The sequence below is a fragment of the Sceloporus undulatus genome, chromosome 6 (genome assembly GCF_019175285.1).
Source record: "Sceloporus undulatus isolate JIND9_A2432 ecotype Alabama chromosome 6, SceUnd_v1.1, whole genome shotgun sequence".
NCBI lineage: Eukaryota > Metazoa > Chordata > Lepidosauria > Squamata > Phrynosomatidae > Sceloporus > Sceloporus undulatus.
The window spans coordinates 70,496,271-70,516,299 of NC_056527.1; the positions used below are offsets into that span (position 1 = coordinate 70,496,271).

At 41.6% G+C, this 20,029-nt stretch overlaps 1 protein-coding gene across 1 annotated transcript in view; it reads left to right on the forward strand.

Moving 5' to 3' along the window:
• The window catches only part of LOC121933610 (adenylate cyclase type 1-like), a 278,499-nt gene that overhangs the window by 253,396 nt on the left and 5,074 nt on the right, over window positions 1–20,029 (forward strand). The window contains exons 20-21 of the mRNA XM_042473590.1: window positions 13,991–14,105; window positions 15,879–16,003. Coding sequence (XP_042329524.1) covers window positions 13,991–14,105; window positions 15,879–16,003 — 240 coding nt within the window. The remainder of the gene's footprint in view (window positions 1–13,990; window positions 14,106–15,878; window positions 16,004–20,029) is intronic.

The following is a 20,029-nucleotide window of genomic DNA, read 5'->3' on the forward strand; positions in this document are numbered from 1 at the left end:
GGTTTTATTTATATACCGCCCAATCACTGGGAATCTGAGCGGTTTACAACAGAGGGGATAATAGATGGTTCTCTGTCCTCAGGCTTACAATCTAAAAGACATGACACAAAAGGAGAAGGGAATGGTGAGGAGGGGAGGGGGTCAGGTCCAGTGGTTCTTCTCTCCCTCTGAGGCCTGGACCAAGGCAGATGGACCAGAGGGAGGGCTCTTCTTCTTCATGCTTGCCCTGGTGGAACTGGACCAGCCTGTTCTCTCCCTCACAGGCCGAAAGATGACAGTTATGGAGGGAGGAGCCTCTATCTTCAGGCTAGCCCCTGATGACGCTGGGCCAGCCTGTTCTCTCCCTCACAGGCCGAAAGATGACAGTTATGGAGGGAGGAGCCTCTATCTTCAGGCTAGTCCCTGATGACGCTGGGCCAGCCGATTCTCTCCCTCACAGGCCGAAAGATGACAGTTTCACTTTATGACATGAAACCGCATCGTTGGAAGTGCAGTTACGTTGGAAATGAACCAGAACTGACCCAGAAAACCACTGGAAAGCTCCGTTTGATATACTTCAGAGAAATCAGACTCATAAATTAAGACAAGTAACATTGCTGATCCACTCAGGAAATAAAGAAACCAGACACCAGGCTTTGGGTTGAACAGGGCCATTTTTATTAATTATTGAACACTGAACTATGGGGGAGGGGAGAGAGATACTCAGCGTGGAATTCTGCTGAAGGAGGGGGTCTCTCTCAGACCTCCTTCTCAACAAATTTTGGGTGAGATACCTGTCCCCCAGAATCAATTCAAGGTGATGTGGAAGCTTTCATAGTGTAAGTCCACATCTAAGCTCCCACAACCTAAAGTGAGGAGCTCTGCTACGTAGACCTCAAGGATGATTTCCATTCCCATTCCCCTGGTCACAGGACCAAAAGGGGGTAAATCCAGAGCTGTCTCCTTTACCAAATGGTTTTCTACTAATGCTTACCATGCTCATAACCTTCTCTACACACAACATGCTATGGACAATAGGAAAGCATCCGCTTTGCCCTTTTCTCTCACCAAGCTAGTTAATAAGGCTTGCACACCTTTGCAAACAACCTAAAAACAAAATGTTACCCTGCTCTGACTATTGCATACTGTTGGTTCTATATAGTATATTGTTGGTTCTATATAACTGCTCTCTCAAATAACATGTCAAGGTGAGCTAGAAATTCCCCCAGGCCCTTTCCCAAAGCAAACTTTCTTGTATAGCCTTCTTCAGGATCAACTTCACTGTGCCATACCCAGTGCAGTAGAATAGCTGATGGCAATCTTCTTACCCTGGGCAACTGAGCCTAAATTACCCAAATAGTTCATAGAATCATAGAGTTGAAAGAGACCACAAGGGCCACCCAGTCCAACCCTCTGCCATGCAGGAACTCAAAGCATCCCTGACAGCCTCTTTTTAAAGACTTCTAAGGAAGGAAACTACACTACACTCCAAGGGAGTGTGTTCCACTGTCAAACAGCCCTTATTTTCAGGAAGTTCCTCCTAATGTTGAGGTGGAATCTCTTTTCCTGTAGCTTGCATCCATTGTTCCAGGTTCTGTTCTCTGGAGCCCTCGATATGACATGCCTTCACATATTTAAACATGGCTATCATATTACCTCTTAGCTTTCCCTTCTCCAGGCTAAATTCCCCAGCTCCCTAAGTCATTCCTCATAGGGCATGATTTTGAGACCCCTTCACCATTTTAGTTGCCCTCTTTTGGACTCCTGTCTTCCACTACTTTTCTTAGTTCTTGCAGATTCATACCAGTGACCTCCTAAATTGGGTTCTTCCATCTAGCATGAGGTCATTCATGCTGAAATTTATTTCCTCCCATACCCAGTGTCTCCAATGTTTAAGAATGGCATCATTGACTGACTGCCCCTTAGGGTAGAACACTTGATGAATAAGGTGAAATTTGCTGGGAACTTTCTTGGGGGTTGCTACCAATGGAGGAGCCCTCAAATTATACTGTATATGGGGGAATGAGGAAATGGGCTGACAACCTTCCCTTCATAAACCTCTATTTGGCAATTATATGCCTGTTGGATTATGTCAATATATTGAAGGAGGCAAAGGGCACACCAGGACTGTTCTCTCACTAAGACACTGACATAAATCAGAAAACCATTCAATCATTTGGACCAATTACAACATCCTACATCTCCTCAGTTTCTCCTTTTCCCTGTCATCTAGCTCCTCTCTATCCTTTTTCTCTAATTTTCTCTACAGCAAAGTGAAAACAATGATGCAATCACCCCACTATATTTTCTCCTTCATGGCTAGGAGGAGCAAGTTACCAAAGAGAACCGATTACTCCTCAAATGGAATAGCTCAGGAGGCATATTCTGTGTTCCTTAACAGCAGAGAAGGCCCTCATGCTGAATCCCCCCAATTTCATATCACTCCCCCACCAGTATAAGCTGCCAGCCTGCGTTTGTAAGACCATAAGCATCTCTGATGCTCCCCCCATATTGTGTTTAGTAGGCTAAGGTTGCCCACAAGGCCAATACCTACATGGAGTGTGTGAGTTCCCTGTCTGTGCATGCTCATCTGTTTCTGCTCCTTGCTGTGATGTGTCTTCCCCCTCTTGATGTACCCTGCATCACTTCCTTGTCCAGCACTAGTTCCTCCTGAGCTCAGTCCACACTATTCTGCTCAATGAAGTGGAGGCCTTTTCTAGAGCAGACAAGCAATTAAAAATCTCATCAGTCTCTTAGATCTCCTGCTTTCCCTTAGATGCTGGTGCAGGCTGAGGGTCATGAAGAGCTGCCCTGCCCTGCTCCAAGATGTGCAACCTACCCAAAATGGCTACAATACTGGCACCTTTCTCCTTGTGCAAGGATAAGGGACACTTGGTCAGGAATCAGGATCTAATTGACCACCATTTCTTGTGCACCATGTTCTCATTGGCCTTTGGACCAATTTCAAAGGCTCAAACCATTCATAAGTGCCCCCTTGAGTCTATCAGCATTTCTGGGCTGGTGTTGGAGTACGCCATAAGATAAATGTGAGATGAATACTGTTTGAACTATGAGTCCAAAAACAACTAGTTTTAGGGTAATTAAAGCCAAATACAAAATAAATACATTTTGTCTGGGAAATTTTGTATATGCTAGCAGAGGGAGCTGTCCATGTGTAGCTCAATATTACTAGTACTTCTTTAAATTATTTAGTAACAAATGCCTTACAACGCTGTTCCAGCCTTATTACAGCATTTCATTGATTGTTAGGTCCTAACTACAACCACTTTTAATTCATAATTTCAGACTATGTTTCCAGGCCTATTCAAAATCTGGCCTGCCAAATCAAATGCACCCTAGATCAATCATATAAAAAACAAACCTCTCTGTGTGTTGATATAAACTTCTGCTAAAATGGTGTTATGCAGATTTATGGTGCAGTCAGGTTTGGAATCTTGTGTACAGTTCATAGAATAATAGATTCATAGAGTTGGAAGAGACCACAAGGACCATCCAGTCCAGTCATGCAGGAACTCACAATCAAAGCATCCCTAACAGATGGCCTTCCAGATTCTGTTTAAAGACCTCCGAAGAAGGATACTCCACCACATTCTGAGGGATTGTGTTCCACTGTTGAACAGCTCTTACTGTCAGGAGGTTCCTCATAATGTTAAGGTGGAATCTTTTTTCCTGTAGCTTACATCCATTGTTCCATGTTCTAGTCTCTTGAGCAACAGAAAACAAGCTTGTTCCATCCTCATTTTGACACCCCTTCAAATACTTTAACAGGGCTATCATATCACCTCTTAACCGTATCTTTTCCAGGCTAAACATCCCTAGCTCCCTTTCCTCATAAGGCATAGTTTCCAGGCCCTTCACCATTTTGGTGGTCCTCCTTTGGACACACTCCAATTTTTCAAAATAATTTTTGAAATGTGCCCAGAACTGTTCAGGTGAGGCCTGACTAAGGCCAAATAGAGTGGCACTATTACTTCTCTTGATTTAGACACTATACTTCTATTGATGCAGCCTAAAATCATATTGGCCTTGTTAGCTGCCGCATCACACTGTTGACTCACATTCAACTTATGGTCTACTTGGATTCCTAGATCCCTTTCACACATAGTCTCATTCAGCCAGGTGTCCCCCATCCTATATCTATGCATTTTGTTCTTCCATTCTAACTGCAGTACCTTACATTTCTCAGTATTGAATTTCATTTTGTTAGCTTTGGCCCAGCTTTCTAGTCTATTCAGGTCATTTTGAATTTTGAGCCCTGTCCTCTGGGATATTAGCTACTTCTCCTAATTTGGTGTCATCTGCAAATTTGATAACTATGCCCCCAATACTGTCATCCAAGTCACTAATAACGATATTGAATAGCACTGGGTCTAGAACAGACCCCTGTTGTATCCCACTCGTCATTTCTCTCCAGGATGAAAAGGAGACATTGTTGAGTACCCTTTGGGTTTGGCCAGTCAGCTAGTTAGACATCCATGTAACAGTTACCTTGTCAAGCCCAGATTTTACAAGCTTGTTTGCAAGAATGTCATGGGGAACCTTGTCAAAGGCCTTACTGACATCAAAATATGCTTTATCTATGGCATTCCCTTCATCTATCAAGCTGGTAATTTTATCAAAAAAAGAGATCAGATTGGTCTGGCATGACGTGTTTCTCTGAAACCTGTGTTGACTTTGTATTATTATGGCATTGGCTTCTAGATATTCACAGACTCTCTGTTTAATGATCTGCTCCAGAATCTTCCTGGTATTTATGTCAGACTGTTAGGAAGGATCGAATTAGAGGGATTTTAATTAGCTCAAATATTGCCGAGAGGTGGCCCTAACAACATCACGTGCCAGAATCGTGCCCCAATTGTGTATACCAGAGGTCGCCAGCACACCCCAAGAGAAAGAGATGGTGATAACAACTAGGTCCAATTAAAAGGGTAGCGTTTATTGAACAACCACACAGCAAAAGGGGAACACATACACACACACATTCAATGCAACAGCAGGGGAGGGGTGAGTTCGGGAGATAGGTTTGAGAGAGAGAGGCACCACTAGGATATACTACCTTAGAAGTCTTCTCCGAGAAGTCCTGATGGACAGTGAATCAAGGCTGCAGAAGCAAGGGGAAAGGAAGGCCGCGGAGGCTTAAGAGCAGAGTACAAATTAGTGTGGACCAATTTCCAACCTGGTGACAGTGCAAGCTTAGTTTAGCTCAGTTGATTTCAGCTCAAAGCTCAATGCTCAAAAACCCAAGGAGGGTCCGAAAACCTGGGGTTTATATAGGGGGGAACGTATCTGGAGGCTATGGGGACTTGCTAGACAAAGGTGTTGATTGCTTGGGCTTTGTTAAGCCAAGAGCAAGCAATGTGTTACACAATGCACTCAAGTCTGGACACAATTCGGAAGGGCATCCAACTTGATTACTAAGTCGTTAAGCTGATCACTGGCCCATTAAGTGAGAAACCAAGTCTATTGTCTTACTTGGGCAGCAGAGGCGATTCTGGTTTGGCAACTCCCAAACTTCCTATGGAAAATTCCAATTTTAGCTCTCTTTCTAGGGTTCTGCCTTTGCAGGGCGAGCTGCCTATGTGGTCTCTCCGCTTTCAGATTAATGGCGGGTCTCCTATGGGGTCAGTCAGGAGTCATAGCACAGACCGCATGTACCCAAAATCCAAACTTGGTAACAAGACTAACTGGACAATAGTTGTTGGGATCCTCTTTTTCCCCTTTTTGAAGATGGGGACAACATTTGCCCTCCTCCAGTCTGTTGGGACTGGAGGACTCCTGTTCTCCAGGAGTTCTCAAAGATTATTGCATATGGTTCCTATATTACATTTGACAGTTCTTTTAATATCCTTGGATGTAGTTTATCTGTTCCTGAAGACTTATATTCATTTAGATTAACCAGGTATTCCTTTACTATCTCCTTACTGATTCTGTGATGAAATTCCCCTATTCTGTCCTCTTCTCCGTTGTCGTCAGGTTGAGCACACTTTGCCTTTTCAGAGAAGACTGAAGCAAAGAAGGTGTTGAGTAATTCTGCCTTTTCTCTATCCCCTGTGAGCATTTTGCCATCTTCTCCACACAGTGTCCCTGCCATTTCCTTCTTCCTCCCTTTGCTCTGGACATACCCTCCCAAAAAGCCCCTTTTATTGTTCTTAACCTCTCTGGCAAGCCTGAGTTCATTATGTGCTTTAGCTTATCTGACTTTACCTCTACATGTTCTAGCTAGAAAGGCATAATCCAATTCCTCCATCTGACTTGGGGGTCTGTAGTAGATTCCACAATAGCATCCCTCTTGTTTCCCTATGTTTTAATTTTTATCCATATGCTCTCCACCTGGCTTCTAGGATTGATGTCCTGGATCTTTTCACTGGTGTAAACATCCCTGACATATAATGCTATTCCTCCTTCTTTCCTGCTTGGCCTATTTATCTTGAAAAGGTTATACCCCTCTATTCCAATCATGAGACTCAACCCACCAGGTTTTGGTGATTCCTTTTATATCATACTTGCATTGTTGTGCTAGGAGTTCAAGTTCATCTTGCTTATTTCCTATGCTCTGTGCATTGGTGTAGAGACATCTAAGACCATGTGTGCTTTTTACTTGCTATCTGTGTAAGTTTTTTGCCTTCCACTGTTTGGTCTTTGCACTGTTTGCCTTGTTCCCTATATGAAAGTTTGACTATTTTCTCCAGTTCTTTTGCCTTCCAGAATACTGTCTCCCTCCCCCACAGTTTAAAGCCCTCCTGATCAAATTCTTGAGACTGTTGGCAAAAAGTTTCTACCAACTGGCATGAGATGCAAACCATCTCTTGCCAGAAGTCCTCATCTTATGGAACCGCAGCCCATGATCCAAGAATCCAAATCGTTCTTGGTGCCACCATCTGCAGAACTACTTGTTTACATCTGCTATTTTCCTCTCCCTTCCTGGGCCATGCCTTTCAAATGGCAGAAGAGATGAGATGACAACCTATGCACCTAGCTCTTTCAGCTTCCTCCTCAGAGCTTCATAATCCCTTACGATATTCTGAAGGCTTTTTGCAGTATCATTGGTTCCCACATGGACCAAAGGGAAGGGGCAACGGTCACTAGGCTTGACCTGTCTTGTCAGCCTGTTTGTCACATCACTGATCTTTGCCCCAGGGAGACAACACACCTCCCAAGACATCTTATCAGACCCACAAACCACTGCTTCTTTACCCCTCAGGAAGGAGTCTCCCACTACCACCACACATCTGATCCAAGGCTTATGAGTGGCTGTTGCCTGTGTTGGTACTCAGGTTCCCCTGCTCTGTCCCTGAAGTCTGTCCAAGCTGCTAATCCTCCTGAAGGGAAAGGGCTTCAAATCGATTCTGTAGCTTCAAGCTCCCAGAACAATCCTTGGTTTCCCTACTTCTCTGTGTGACATTCCTCCAGCTGTCTTTCTCCTGTGTACATGAAGTGACATTCTCCTCCTTAGCAGCTTCCTTTGTGTGGTCCTCATCCATGACCATTCATTCTGTTCTGTCCAGGAAAGCCTCTTGCTCCCTAAGCCGCTGGACTTTCTCCTCCAAGAGGACTACCAACTTGCACTTGGTGCATGTGAAGTTCCTGACATCCCTAGGCAAGAGACAAACTTCCCACAAGTGTTGCAGATGACTACAGCAGTCCCTCAGTGTCCATATTGAGAAGTCTTAAGTAATCACTGAACAGGACTGTGGGCTTCCTCCTCAAAAAATCCTCCACTAACCACCAACGTAAAATGCCCCTGATAGCCTGGCTTTTTCACCAATCTCTGTCAATGAGTTCAGTCTACTCAGGATATAACTAATCTACTGGGGATATAACTTTATAGAGAACTCCTGGCTGCTAGCTCACTCTGAAGGCAAGTTTCTGACTCACTTCCCCTGTGCGAACCCCCCCCCCCCCCCCAAAAAAAAGTCATTTTTTAAAAAAGGAAAATGCTTAAAGGAGAACTTCTGTTTAAAAGTTCACTGCACCCTTGCTGCTTGTGCTGTACCGTCCCTTGGTTGTGAAAGGGAGGCCTCTGGGAGGAGTTCTATAGACCAAGGCTCCTAGTTCCTAGTGACTCTCAGATGTGACTCACAGAAGCTCCACCCTCTCAGCAACAAACACACTCTACTAAGAGTATTAAAAAAATTCACTCACCCACTCAAAATGGCTGCCCAAAAATTGCTCTCCTTCTCCTCTCTGGCAATTGATCAGGTACATAGTTTTAAATATCTAGGAGTAGTCTTTGAGGCCTCAGGGGCATTGAAACGCCAGACAGAACTGGTGATTAAAAGTGCATATAGGAATATGATAGCTCTGTGGAGCTTTTTCTATACTAGAGGAAGACAATATGTACCCCCACTGCCATACTAGCTTTTTAAACCAGTCATCTCAGTCTTACAATATGGGGCACAAATCTGTACTTATAATAACTTTGATAAGTTTGAGATATTACAGACAAAATTTCTGAGAAGTATATTTTCAGTGCCATAAATGTAGCAACACACCTTGAGGCTGGCTTGATCACCATCAAAGCATGAGTTTGGATTCTGACAATTAATTTCTGGTTTAAACTTATGTTTATTCCATGTGGGTTGGCTCCACTGGTTTTGTCATAGAATTATTCCTCCTGGAAATTCATAGAATCATAGAGCTGGAAGATACCACAAGGGCCATCCCTTGCCATGCAGGAACTCTCAATCAAAGCATCCCCGACAGATGGCTATCCACCCTCTGCTTAAAGACCTCCAAGGAGGGAGACACCACCACTCCCCGAGGGAGTGTGTTCCAATATCGACCAGCCCTTACTGTCAGGAAGTTCCTCCTAATGTTGAGGTGGAAACTCTTTTCCTGTAGCTTGCATGCACTGTTCCGAGTCCTGTTCCGAGTCCTGCATCAGAAAACAAGCTTCTTCCCTCCTCCATATGACATCCCTTCAAATATTTAAACAGGGCTATCATATCACCTTTTAACCTTCTCTTCTCCAGGCTAAACATCCTCAGCTCCCTAAGCCGTTCCTCATAGGACATGGTTTCCAGACCCTTTACCATTTTAGTCACCCTCCTTTGGATGATAAAGTGATGATAAACAAGCATCTTTTGTATGTATGGATTCTCTCAGACAACTCTAGTACAAATGGGCTATGAAAGGTCAAAATCAGCCTTTAGACAGCCTATCTGGGATACAGAATTACAGAACCACCAGGGTAAAATTAAGAATATGCCAGTTTTAGGACGTTTAGAAGTGGCCTTTGCTAAGCCAACCTATTTGGCTAAGCTAATGGCACCCAAACTTGTGGCAGCCTTCACTGCAACCTATTTTAACGTCCTTTCCTCTGCTTTTTTGGAAGAAAAATATAAGAAGCTCCTTTTTGAGAATTGAACATGTTTATGTTCTGATACTTAAGTTGAATCACTTCTCCACGTTACATTGTACTGCACATTCTACCAAGATGTGCGGTGCTCTTTAATTTACCCAATTTTACAAAAATTCCTAGGAAGACCAGCTGATCATTACTTGAAATTACTGCTTGAGGATGTAGAATAACTCTCTCGAATAATTAAGATCATAGCTCGATTCTCTGCAGCTATCATTGCTACATGCAGACAAATTACCCAGGACCAGACTTAATAATAATAATAATAATAATAATAATAACAATTTGTTTTATTTATATACCGCTATTCCAAAGATCATAGCGGTGAACAGCAAGTAAGCTAATTAGCAAGTAAGCTAATTTATTGTGAAATGTTGAAAATGGGATGCTAGAAGATAGGTCCCTGCAGCCTGGTATGTGGGGTGCTGCCTGTCTATATGCACATTTCTATTTTAACTTATTTTACTTACTGTATATATTTGTGTACAAGTTGACCTCATGTATAAGTCAAGGGAACGTTTCAGGGTCAAAATCCTGGATTTTGATATGACCTGTGGATGTCGAGGGTAAAACTTAGGGAGCTATTTCTGTCCCTCCTTTTCCTTCTCTGGAGCTATCTCAACTGATTCCCAGGTGCTGGAGGAGAGGTTTTAACATCGGATTGAGAAAGGAAGCAACTGGTTTTAAATAGAGAGGTTTTTTCATAGAAAGCTACATCTTGCAAAACGGACCAGAGAGACAAGCAAGTGGATTTAAATGGGGAGGTTTTTTCATAGAAGCCTGGTCTTACAAAACAGACTAGAGAAAGAAGCAAGTGGATTTAAATGGGGAGTTTTTCTGATAGGAAGCAAAGGATTGCAAAACGGACTGGAGGAGGAAGGAAATTGGGGCACCTCGGTTTTCAATGGAGATTGGGGCATCAGGCTTGTTTGCTTTAGGACCTTTCTAAGCACTACTGGTATTGCTCCTTATATAAGTCTACTCAAAATTTTAGGGTCAATTTTGAGGCATTAAATTTCTCGACTTATAGTTCAGTATATACGGTGGGTGTACTGGCACAAATTTTAAGTTTGTTTTTACTGGTTAATACTAATATATTTTTGAGATACTTTGGTAGAAGACTGTAAGTAAAATTTATTGATTATTAGATGCAAAACATGTTTTTGCATGAACTCCCTCCTATTTCTGCTTTAAAATAATATTTTCTGGAAAGTGTTTCTATTAGAAAAATATGTATCTGCACAAAAACCATGTTTTTGTAAAACTTCCCTCCCCACACACACACACACACACACTTTCCAGAAATCCACATGGAAATCCACCCAGTTGCCTTTGGTCCTGTCCCAAGAAAATAGCACAATATAAACATAATGAATAATACAATAAATCATGTGAAAAAGCACCAAACAAAGTGCACCAAAAAGTGGATGTCTGGAAACAGTATGGGGTGGTTGTGCTAAAATGGGGGGCGGGGATTGCACAAGAAGCGTTATTTTAGTTAAACACCCACACATACATATTTCTGTCCTGAAACACTACAGTGTGCAAATACTGGACAAGAACTATGCAGAAGTACTCATTTTCCTCACAGCCAAGTAAAAGGATGCCACAATGAAATACTGGACTATTTACATCCTAATAAACATTGAGTGCTTTGGGCTTTTCTATGCCTCCCCTACCTTTGAATATTGTTAGGAAGGATCGAATTAGGGGAATTTAATTAGTTCAAATTTACGAGAGGCATGTCCTAACAACGCACGCAGCAGATCGTGTCCCTGTGTGTATACCAGAGGTCATCCAGTCCAACCCCACGAAACAGAGACTCCAATGCCAAAGAGTTGCAATTAAAATATAAACATTTAATAAAACCACAAAACAAATGGGATCACACACGCACACACACTAGCCATTTCTTGAATTAGTTTGTTCTGTATATTTTTCCCCAGGTAATGAGGATGTCTGTTTTCATCACTTTTAACTCTTTGCAGGTGCTCATTCATAACAGGATCAAACATTGCAAGATATTCAATAATTTTGAGAAAGTTACCATTATCATGAACATTCAGTTTTTCAGTTGTACCTCGAAATGCCAAGTTTTGAGAGCCAAGAGTTCTAACAAGAGCAATTAATCGTTCCAAAATGATCTGCCAATATATTTCTTCTTTTATTTTCTTAACATGTAAATTGTCAACGGTCAAGCCTTCTTCAAGGGTTTTCTTTAATGTTTTCCATTTTTGGAAGTTAGTAAGATGCTCAATACTTTTTTCATGTTGGATAATAATTGCAGAAATGTTTTGCCAGTCACTACAACCATTTTGGGCTAACGCAGAAGAAGTGTTCCCACTGAAAACCTTACAGCAAAAACAGAATACTTTGTTCGTTGATCTGGAGTACTGTAGATATTCACGATATACTTCTCCGTTTGAAAGCCTTCTTTTTTAGTGAATATCAGAGAATTTTCGATGTTTTGAATCTTTTGGAAATTTGCCTTTAAGTTCCACCAATATAGTTCTTAAGTTTTGTTGGGTCATTTTAAAAGTTTCCCAAGAAGCTGGATCTGCATAATCAACTGTTACTGTGCTTGATTCTTTTGGCTTTAATTCTTCAATTATGCCGTCTTTTTTGATTTCATGTTCACTGGATGTAACGTCCAATACTACAGTATTGTCTTCTTGGAGAAGGTCTTTTCCCACATCAACTATTATTTCAACCATTTGTTCTGATGCTTCTGCAGAAAGTGACGGCTTTTCATTGTCTGGCCCTTTAAGTGATGAACTGTTATTTTGTCCAAGAAGGTATTTTTCAAAAGACCCTTTAGATCTTTTTACATTTTCATCCATATCCTTTCTTCTTTTTCGGAACCAAGCACCAGACGGTTTCTTTTTATCAGCCATACTGGTACCTGAAAAAAGAAGATGTGAAACCAATACCATAAAGGAAAAATATATACAGTGGAATCCCTAACCATAACCATTTAACTCCTCAATGCTCTGCTACAGAAAAGGCATGGATGCCGGCCATGAAAGCCTTCAACTTCACATAGAATAAGACACACTTTTTCCTTTTTATTTGGGAAAACAACATACCTCTCTTCCACTCAGGTCATATCCACCAAGATATTTAGAAAATAAAACTCTTACCAGTGAGCTATGGTAGCCTGAATCAAATACATTTTCCTTTTTTTGTTCCAAACAACTTCCTCAAAAACAGCCTCAAGAGCCGGTAGGTTTGGGTCAGAATTTTCCTCTTCCATTACCTCTTCAATTTTGAGTGATTGGTTTCAATCGCTTGTACTATCCACAACACCTATGGCATTCCAGATGCTTCTGTGCCCTAATGGGCTGTTGGACACTTCCATCTTCTCTATCTTCCAGAGAATTGTTTTTAAATTACAACTGCAACCACACTCAATATCTCAGTTGTGGTCAATGGAATCCATACTCCTGGGCTGTGTGTGTATTTTCAAAGTCTTTGTAAAGCAATACATTTTTAGGTGGAATATTCAAAGGTACAGGAGACATAGAAAAACCCACAGCATCATCATATCTTGCCCAGGGTTACCCCTTTCTGGGTCTTATTTTCATAGTGGTGGGCAAGTTCTTAGAGGACTGGCATGACCTTGCTGGGGTCAGTTGGTGTGCACATTGGAAATCTATCCTTATTGGATGGTCTGAATCATGTGGTTCCAAAACTGATTCCTATTGATTGGGGATGGTGAGGTGAGCAAAATAATTCCATAAGCAAAATAATTTTGACAGCTGTCAGTCATTTGGACTATGAGATACACCCCACATCCATATTTACGGCAGTAGCGCCTTCTTTGTGGAATGCCTTACCTGAAGGGATCCGCCTTAGTGGAACTGTAGAAGCCTTTAAAAAGGCATTAAAAACCCACCTCTTCCTACAAGCCTACCCTCCCAATTCCTTCTAAGATTATCTTTCCCCTAATGACTCTGACGTATTGATATTCATGATTTTAACATTATTACTGTATGGTTTTAACTATGTTTTTGGATTTAATTCGTTTTAATGTGTATTTTTAATATGTGAATTGTGGTACTGTTTTTACTGACACTTGTACACCGTTTTGATCTTGGGAAAAGCGGTTAATAAATAAACAATTTTAATATTGAAAAAAGGATGCTGGACAAAATGGCTTCCTCCTTTGATTGAACAGTACAATTCTTATACTTTGTGTAGAACATTGGTCAACTTTTCAGTCTTTGGAATGGATTCTGTTTGGCAATGCCAGAGACTGGAAATGCTACTTTTTGGCACTAGAGTTCCCCAAAAGCCCAATCAGCATGGTTTTGAATGTGGAGTATACAGACTATTTGCAGTTTTTTCTATCCTGTGTGAGAAAGCATATCTCAGCATTATGACCCCTATCAAAAATGTCAATTACAGAATTTTTTTTTCAATTCTGCACAAGAGAAAAAAGAGGCCTTTGTTGGTGAGTAGCAAGCATACAGTTGACCATAACAACAGATTTTGAGTCCATGGATTCAACCATCCACAGCTTGAAAATACTGCCCCCCCAAAAAAAAAAAATCCAAAAAGCATACCTAATATTTCTATTTTCTCTAATAATGAATGGATAATTTAAAACTTTGTTTTTAAAAAATGTAGGCAAAGAAATCCATTTATTCCCATCTCAGTACACTCGCTGATTTTGCAATAGAAATGTTTGATGTTCTTGATGAAATCAACTATCAGTCTTACAATGATTTTGTTCTTCGAGTAGGTAAGTTATCTTTTCAATAGTCAGAACTTGAAACATTAAGTTTCAAAATTAATCTGTTAATGCTTGATATTAGAAACTAGGCAATACATTCGTTGTCCTAACATTAATAACAACAGTAATTAAATGTGTTGGATTGTCATTAATTATTACATAAAATGTTAGTTTTCAGAACAGGCTGAGCGTTTTATAGAGAATGTAATGAAAACTTTCACTAGTCATCTTGGGCAGTACATTTTATTGACTCATTCACAAGTGCTCCTTTATTATTCTATTGTTGCCTTCTTCCAACCTGGATCTTTTCCCCAGATGAACTGCAAAGCTTCTGATCTGGCTAAGGTTGTGGGGGATATCAAATACCTCTACAAACTGTCAAGTTGCAAAAGGGTATAATAAAGCATAGGATAATAGAATCATAGAATTGTACAGTTGGAAGAGACCACAAGGGCCATCCAGTCCAACCACTGCTATGCAGGAACTCTCAATCAAAGCATCTCCAACAGATGGTCATCAAACCTCTGTTTAAAGACTTCCAAAGAAGGAAACTCCACCACTCTCCAAGAGAGTGTGTTCCCTTACTGTCAGGAAGTTCCTCCTAATGTTGAGGTGGAATCTCTTTTCCTGTAGCTTACATCCATTGTTCTGGGTCCTGTTCTCTGGAGCAGCAGAAACCAAGCTTGCTCCATCCACAATATAATTTATTCAATCTAAGCTTTGTCACTGATATGCATCTTCTTCTCTTATTCCCACCCACACCTTCCAATATGTACAATTCACTCATGCTTCAATGATTTTGATTGGCATCCTGTTGGCTAGTCACAATTAGAGTAGACCTATTTAATCAATTGTTGAAGGGTGATTCAACACAAAGGTAAATCTAGTTGACTAAATTGGTCTACTAAGGGTAATGCTCTAGTTTGCTCCAGTCAGAAAGTTAGTAAGGAATTATGGGCCCTAAAGGGGCGGCTTGACGATGCCCCAGAGAAAGCCAAGTGGGAAGCGCAGCCACTGCACACCACAGCCCCAATCCAGCCAGCTTCTGTTCCAAATAGGAATGGAAAAATCTGCTCCTATTTGGGGTGGAAAAAATCTCCCCTTTGCTGCTGGAGCCTGCATTTTGCTGGCTCTGGGGTGAGTGGCATCTAAATGCCACACCCCTGAGTTGCCCAGAAGCCAGCCAGCGTGTAATCACTGGCATGACTTCTGGAAGACCTGGGGGCACAGTATGTCTAAATGCCATGTCCCCAAGCTGGCTACAAGCCAGCTTTACCATGCTGTCTGTTTTGGCCCCAAGTGTTTATTCAGCTAGAGTACACTGATTCATTCAAAATGCAGTAATAAGTGGTTGTCTTCAATGGTCAATTAGTGCATCAAGGTCGGACAATTTTTAATCAGATATGTCTTTTTCCCTGTCACCCCACTCCAACTATTTTGTTTACAGGATTGATTTGCAAACCATATGCAAACACTGGCTTCAAGATAGGAACTTAATAGATGATTTTAATGCTCTCTCTCTCCTTTTCTTCCTCACACACACAAAGGAAGTAGTTAGTTATGAAGTTTAAATAAGATAAAGATATTTTGCAGTCTATCATGCACCCTTAGAATTAGTGTGGTAAAGAAATCTAAATCAGTCAATGAAAAATGAAGACATTTTTATAAACTCATACTATAAATCTGTTTTCTGTGTTTTATCATCTCTTACATTCTTTATTAGGGCCATAATTAATTTGGAAGAAAATTTAAATAAATCCATGGTCTCTTTGATTGTTTCAGGTATTAATGTAGGCCCTGTAGTAGCAGGTGTTATTGGTGCCAGAAGACCACAATATGACATCTGGGGCAACACTGTCAATGTTGCTAGCAGAATGGATAGTACTGGAGTGCAAGGTAAAATTCAGGTAAGTATTTTTTATAATACTCTATAACTGTATGAAACTGATGAAACACACCATCAGTGTCTTGCTTTGCAAGCTTCCCTACTCTGTTCCAGGGATGGTCAGAGGAAGACCCACAGGATGAATGTGCCCCCCCCCTCAGAGCATGGCCTCTTTTCACAGATGTCCCTTTCACCTCTCAAGAGTTTATCACACTGAGATTTATGCAGTTCAGATTCGGGTGTCCTCTGGTTCAGCAATGCGAATTCACGTCATAACATGAATGTTTTATAACACCTGGTTGCCTTTCCATTGCCCTTCCAAATCGAGGGGGAATCGAATCCAAGGCAAGTCACGTGATACGGATTCAGGCAAAGTGGAGTGAGTGCACATTGTATTACCACATCAGTACATACCATGCAGATTCATCGATTTGAATTGGGACCCTTGGGCATGCTCAGTGAAGGTCTGAACGCATCCTGAACCTTTGCACTTCCGAGGTGACTAGCACTCTTTCTCTGGGATGTATGGTTCGTTTTTTCCAGTCACACAAGGAGACATTCTATGGGAGATAGATAGGGTCCCCTGTAGCATCCAAGCTAGCACTCTTTCTCTGGGATGTATGGTTCATTTTTTTCCAGTCACACTAGGAGCCTTCCCCAACAGCATCAGAAACAGCTGGTTGCCCCCTCCTCTCCAGCATGTCTTCTGCTCACGTTAAAACCTGAATACATTAATTCCCCAGTAGCTCTCTGCCCTTTCCCAAGCATTTCCACTGGGGAAACCGCATTTCCCCTCGGCAGCAATGGAAGTGTGTTGGGGGGGAGTACTGGAAGCAAATGGGGCAAAATTACAGCACGGCATCATGGGAAATGTGCGACCTTGGAGGTTTTGGGGGGTGTACCAGGACAGAAGCAAAGTTGCATTCTGCACCAGACCAATTCGGAGTGACATCGAAGTGAGCTTGAATGCAAATTCTGTGAATTCACTTTTGTACCGAATTCACCAAAATGAGGAGTCAGTTTGGAATCACTGCGGAAGCCTCACGGAAGGAGCTCCCATAGAAAGGAAACGCATCTGATAACACATTCACGTTATAACATGAATTCGCATTGTTGCACCCGCACTCACATCAGAACTGAGCCACAAAACCCCCGAAAAACCTCTGTGTGATATACTCCTCAGAAACTAGACACTTTGTACCCAAGTGGTACATAGTTGGGGCACAGTTGGCCATTCTGCACCATTTTTGCCTTACAGGCGAGAGGAAGTTATTATTATTATTATTATTATTAATCTTACTCCAGGATTACAACAAAATAGTAAATGAAAATTTTCATATAAATCCCCCTTCTTACTGTTTCAACAATATCACTTTCAATACGTGCTCTTTTCTTCCCTTCCTTTAACTATCAATTACTCCAGTTAGTATTCTTCCCTTTTATGATATTTTATCTTTGCAACACTATTTTTCCAAAAGATCCTTTTTCTGAACCCCTCAGGCTTAAAAACTAGAAAAAAATTACCCCTTTGTACAAATATGTCTTTTTCAAACAATATACTTCTTTTCCACTTTCTTTCTTTCTTCCTCTAATTTCAAGATTTAATTACCTTGTAAGATTCATTATCATTAACTGTCAACAGTATAATTGGCTTTAATTATATTTTAATAATCTTTGAACCTTTATATTTACAAATCTGAATTTGTTCTCATGTTTGCCAGTTTACCCCAAATAGCTTCCACGAAAGTCATCACTTTTTCCCAGTCTTTCTTCCATTTCATCTAATGTTCTGATTTCAATTTCATTGATAATAGACCCAGTTCCATCAGATTTTTAATAGCCATTCATTCATTTCTATTATTTTATCTATTTTCCAATATTTGGCATAGGTTATCCTAGCCACTGTTAACATGTAAAATATGCTTAACATGCAGCATTTCTTCTTTTTCTTCCAACATATTTAACAATATATAATTTCTGGTTTTAATTTCAAATTTATCTCAAGTATGTTATTTATTTGGACTTGTATTTGTTTCCAATATTTTTGTGCTCTATTGCAAGTCCACCATAGGTGCGAAAAAGTCCCTACTTTTTTTGGCATTTTCAACATTGCTTATTTCCTGTCCTACAAATTCTGGCTATTTTATCTGGGGAGAGATACCAGCGGTATATTATCTTACAATAGTTTTCTCTCACGTCTTGACATAGGGAGTATTTTAACCTTTTGTTCCAAGATTTCCCCCATTGTTTACTTCTATTGTCTTCCCACACTTTTGGGCCCGTTTGACCATAGCCTCTTTTATTAGTTCTTCCTCCATGTACCATTGTAACAATTTCTTATATAATTTTGACAGTAATGCCTGATTTCAGGACCATAAAATATCTTCTATTTCTGATTTGGAGCTGGAAAAACCTCTTTGGGCTGGTTCTCACTGGCTTATACTCCGTGATACAAATCGAATCCAAGGTACAGCGTTCCTATTAGAAACCGAATTAACTCTAGAACAGTTCTAGAGCAACCCGCAATCGTTCCCACTAAAATTCAAATCGTCAATCAGATTTTAATTCAATCCATGTTAAAGGCGTATAACCCCTGTTAAAAAAAATAGAAGGGTTGAACCTACATTTTTTCCTTGATTCGAGATAGGAATCGGGTTATTGAAATAGGAACGATCAGCCTCAGAAATCGGGTTAGCTGGATAGGAGGAGCAGAGCGCAATAGGCTGGCTTGGGGGAGTCACCCTTTCTGTCCCCATTCGTCATAATAATAATAATAATAATAATAATAATAATAAGTTTTATTTATAGACCGCTATTCCGCAATGATCATAGCGGTGTACATTAAAAATTGAATACAATACAAATACAAGGTGACAGTTAAAGGAGGGAGAAGTCTCATCTTTCAGGCAGTCCCTGATGTTGCTGGGTCTTCCTGATCGCTCCCTCTGAGGCCAAGATGACAGCTGAGGAGAGAGGGGCCTCTTCCTTCAGGCAGTCCCCGATGTTGCTGGGTCTGCCTGATCACTCCCTCTCAGGCCAAGATGACAGTTAAGGAGGGAGGGGCCTCTTCCTTTAGACAGTCCCTGATGTTGCTGGGTCTGCCTGATCACTCCCTCTTAGGCCAAGATGACAGTTGAGGAGGGAGGGGCCTCTTCCTTCAGGCAGTCCCTGATGTTGCTGGGTCTGCCTGATCGCTCCCTCTGATGCTTCCCTCACCCCTTTGTCCACTGTGGTCTTTCAATAAGAGATAAGGATTTTTTTATTTTATTTTAATGGTTTACAGGCACTTAATCTCTTCAGCGCTTTAAGCGCCTGAAGTCCCAGCCGCTCAAGCGCCTACATCTGCCAAAGGACTCTTAAAGGCTTCCCCCGGTGGATTGCAACCTCCCCTCTGTGTGGGGAGAGCCCATTTGTAACGGAGGAGAGGGAGGATGCGCAGCAATCTCTGGGGAAATAGAGCCTTTCCATCTCTCTTTCCCAATCTGGGGAGACACAGGAAACCCTGGATGTGTGTGTGTGTGTGTGTGTGTGTGTGTGTATCACTGAACACCATTTGTAACAGAGGAGAGGGAGGATGCACAGCAATTGGGGGGGGGATAGAGCCTTTCCATCTCTTTCCCAAACGGAATCTGCCTTCTCCTCCTTGATCCCATTTTCCAACCCTGGAAAGAGAATCTTTGGGGAAGAGTGCTCCCTCCCTGGGCTGTCTGTAGAGCCATGAAGCAGGGATGATGTCCTGCAAAACCCATCCCATAGTTCCTCTGGAAACAGCTTGGGCTCCCCAAATTCACTTTGCCTGAAGCCTCCCCCATTGATCTCTGGGCTCTCTGGAGGGATCCCTGGCTGTCTTGGGAGCCATGAAGCGGGGATGATGTCCTGCAAAACCCATCCCATAGTTCCTCTGGAAACAGCTTGGGCTCCCCAAATTCGCTTTGCCTGCAGCCTCCCCCATTGATCTCTGGGCTCTCTGGAGGGATCCCTGGGCTGTTTTGGGAGCGATGAAGCGGGGATGATGTCCTGCAAAACCCATCCCATAGTTCCTCTGGAA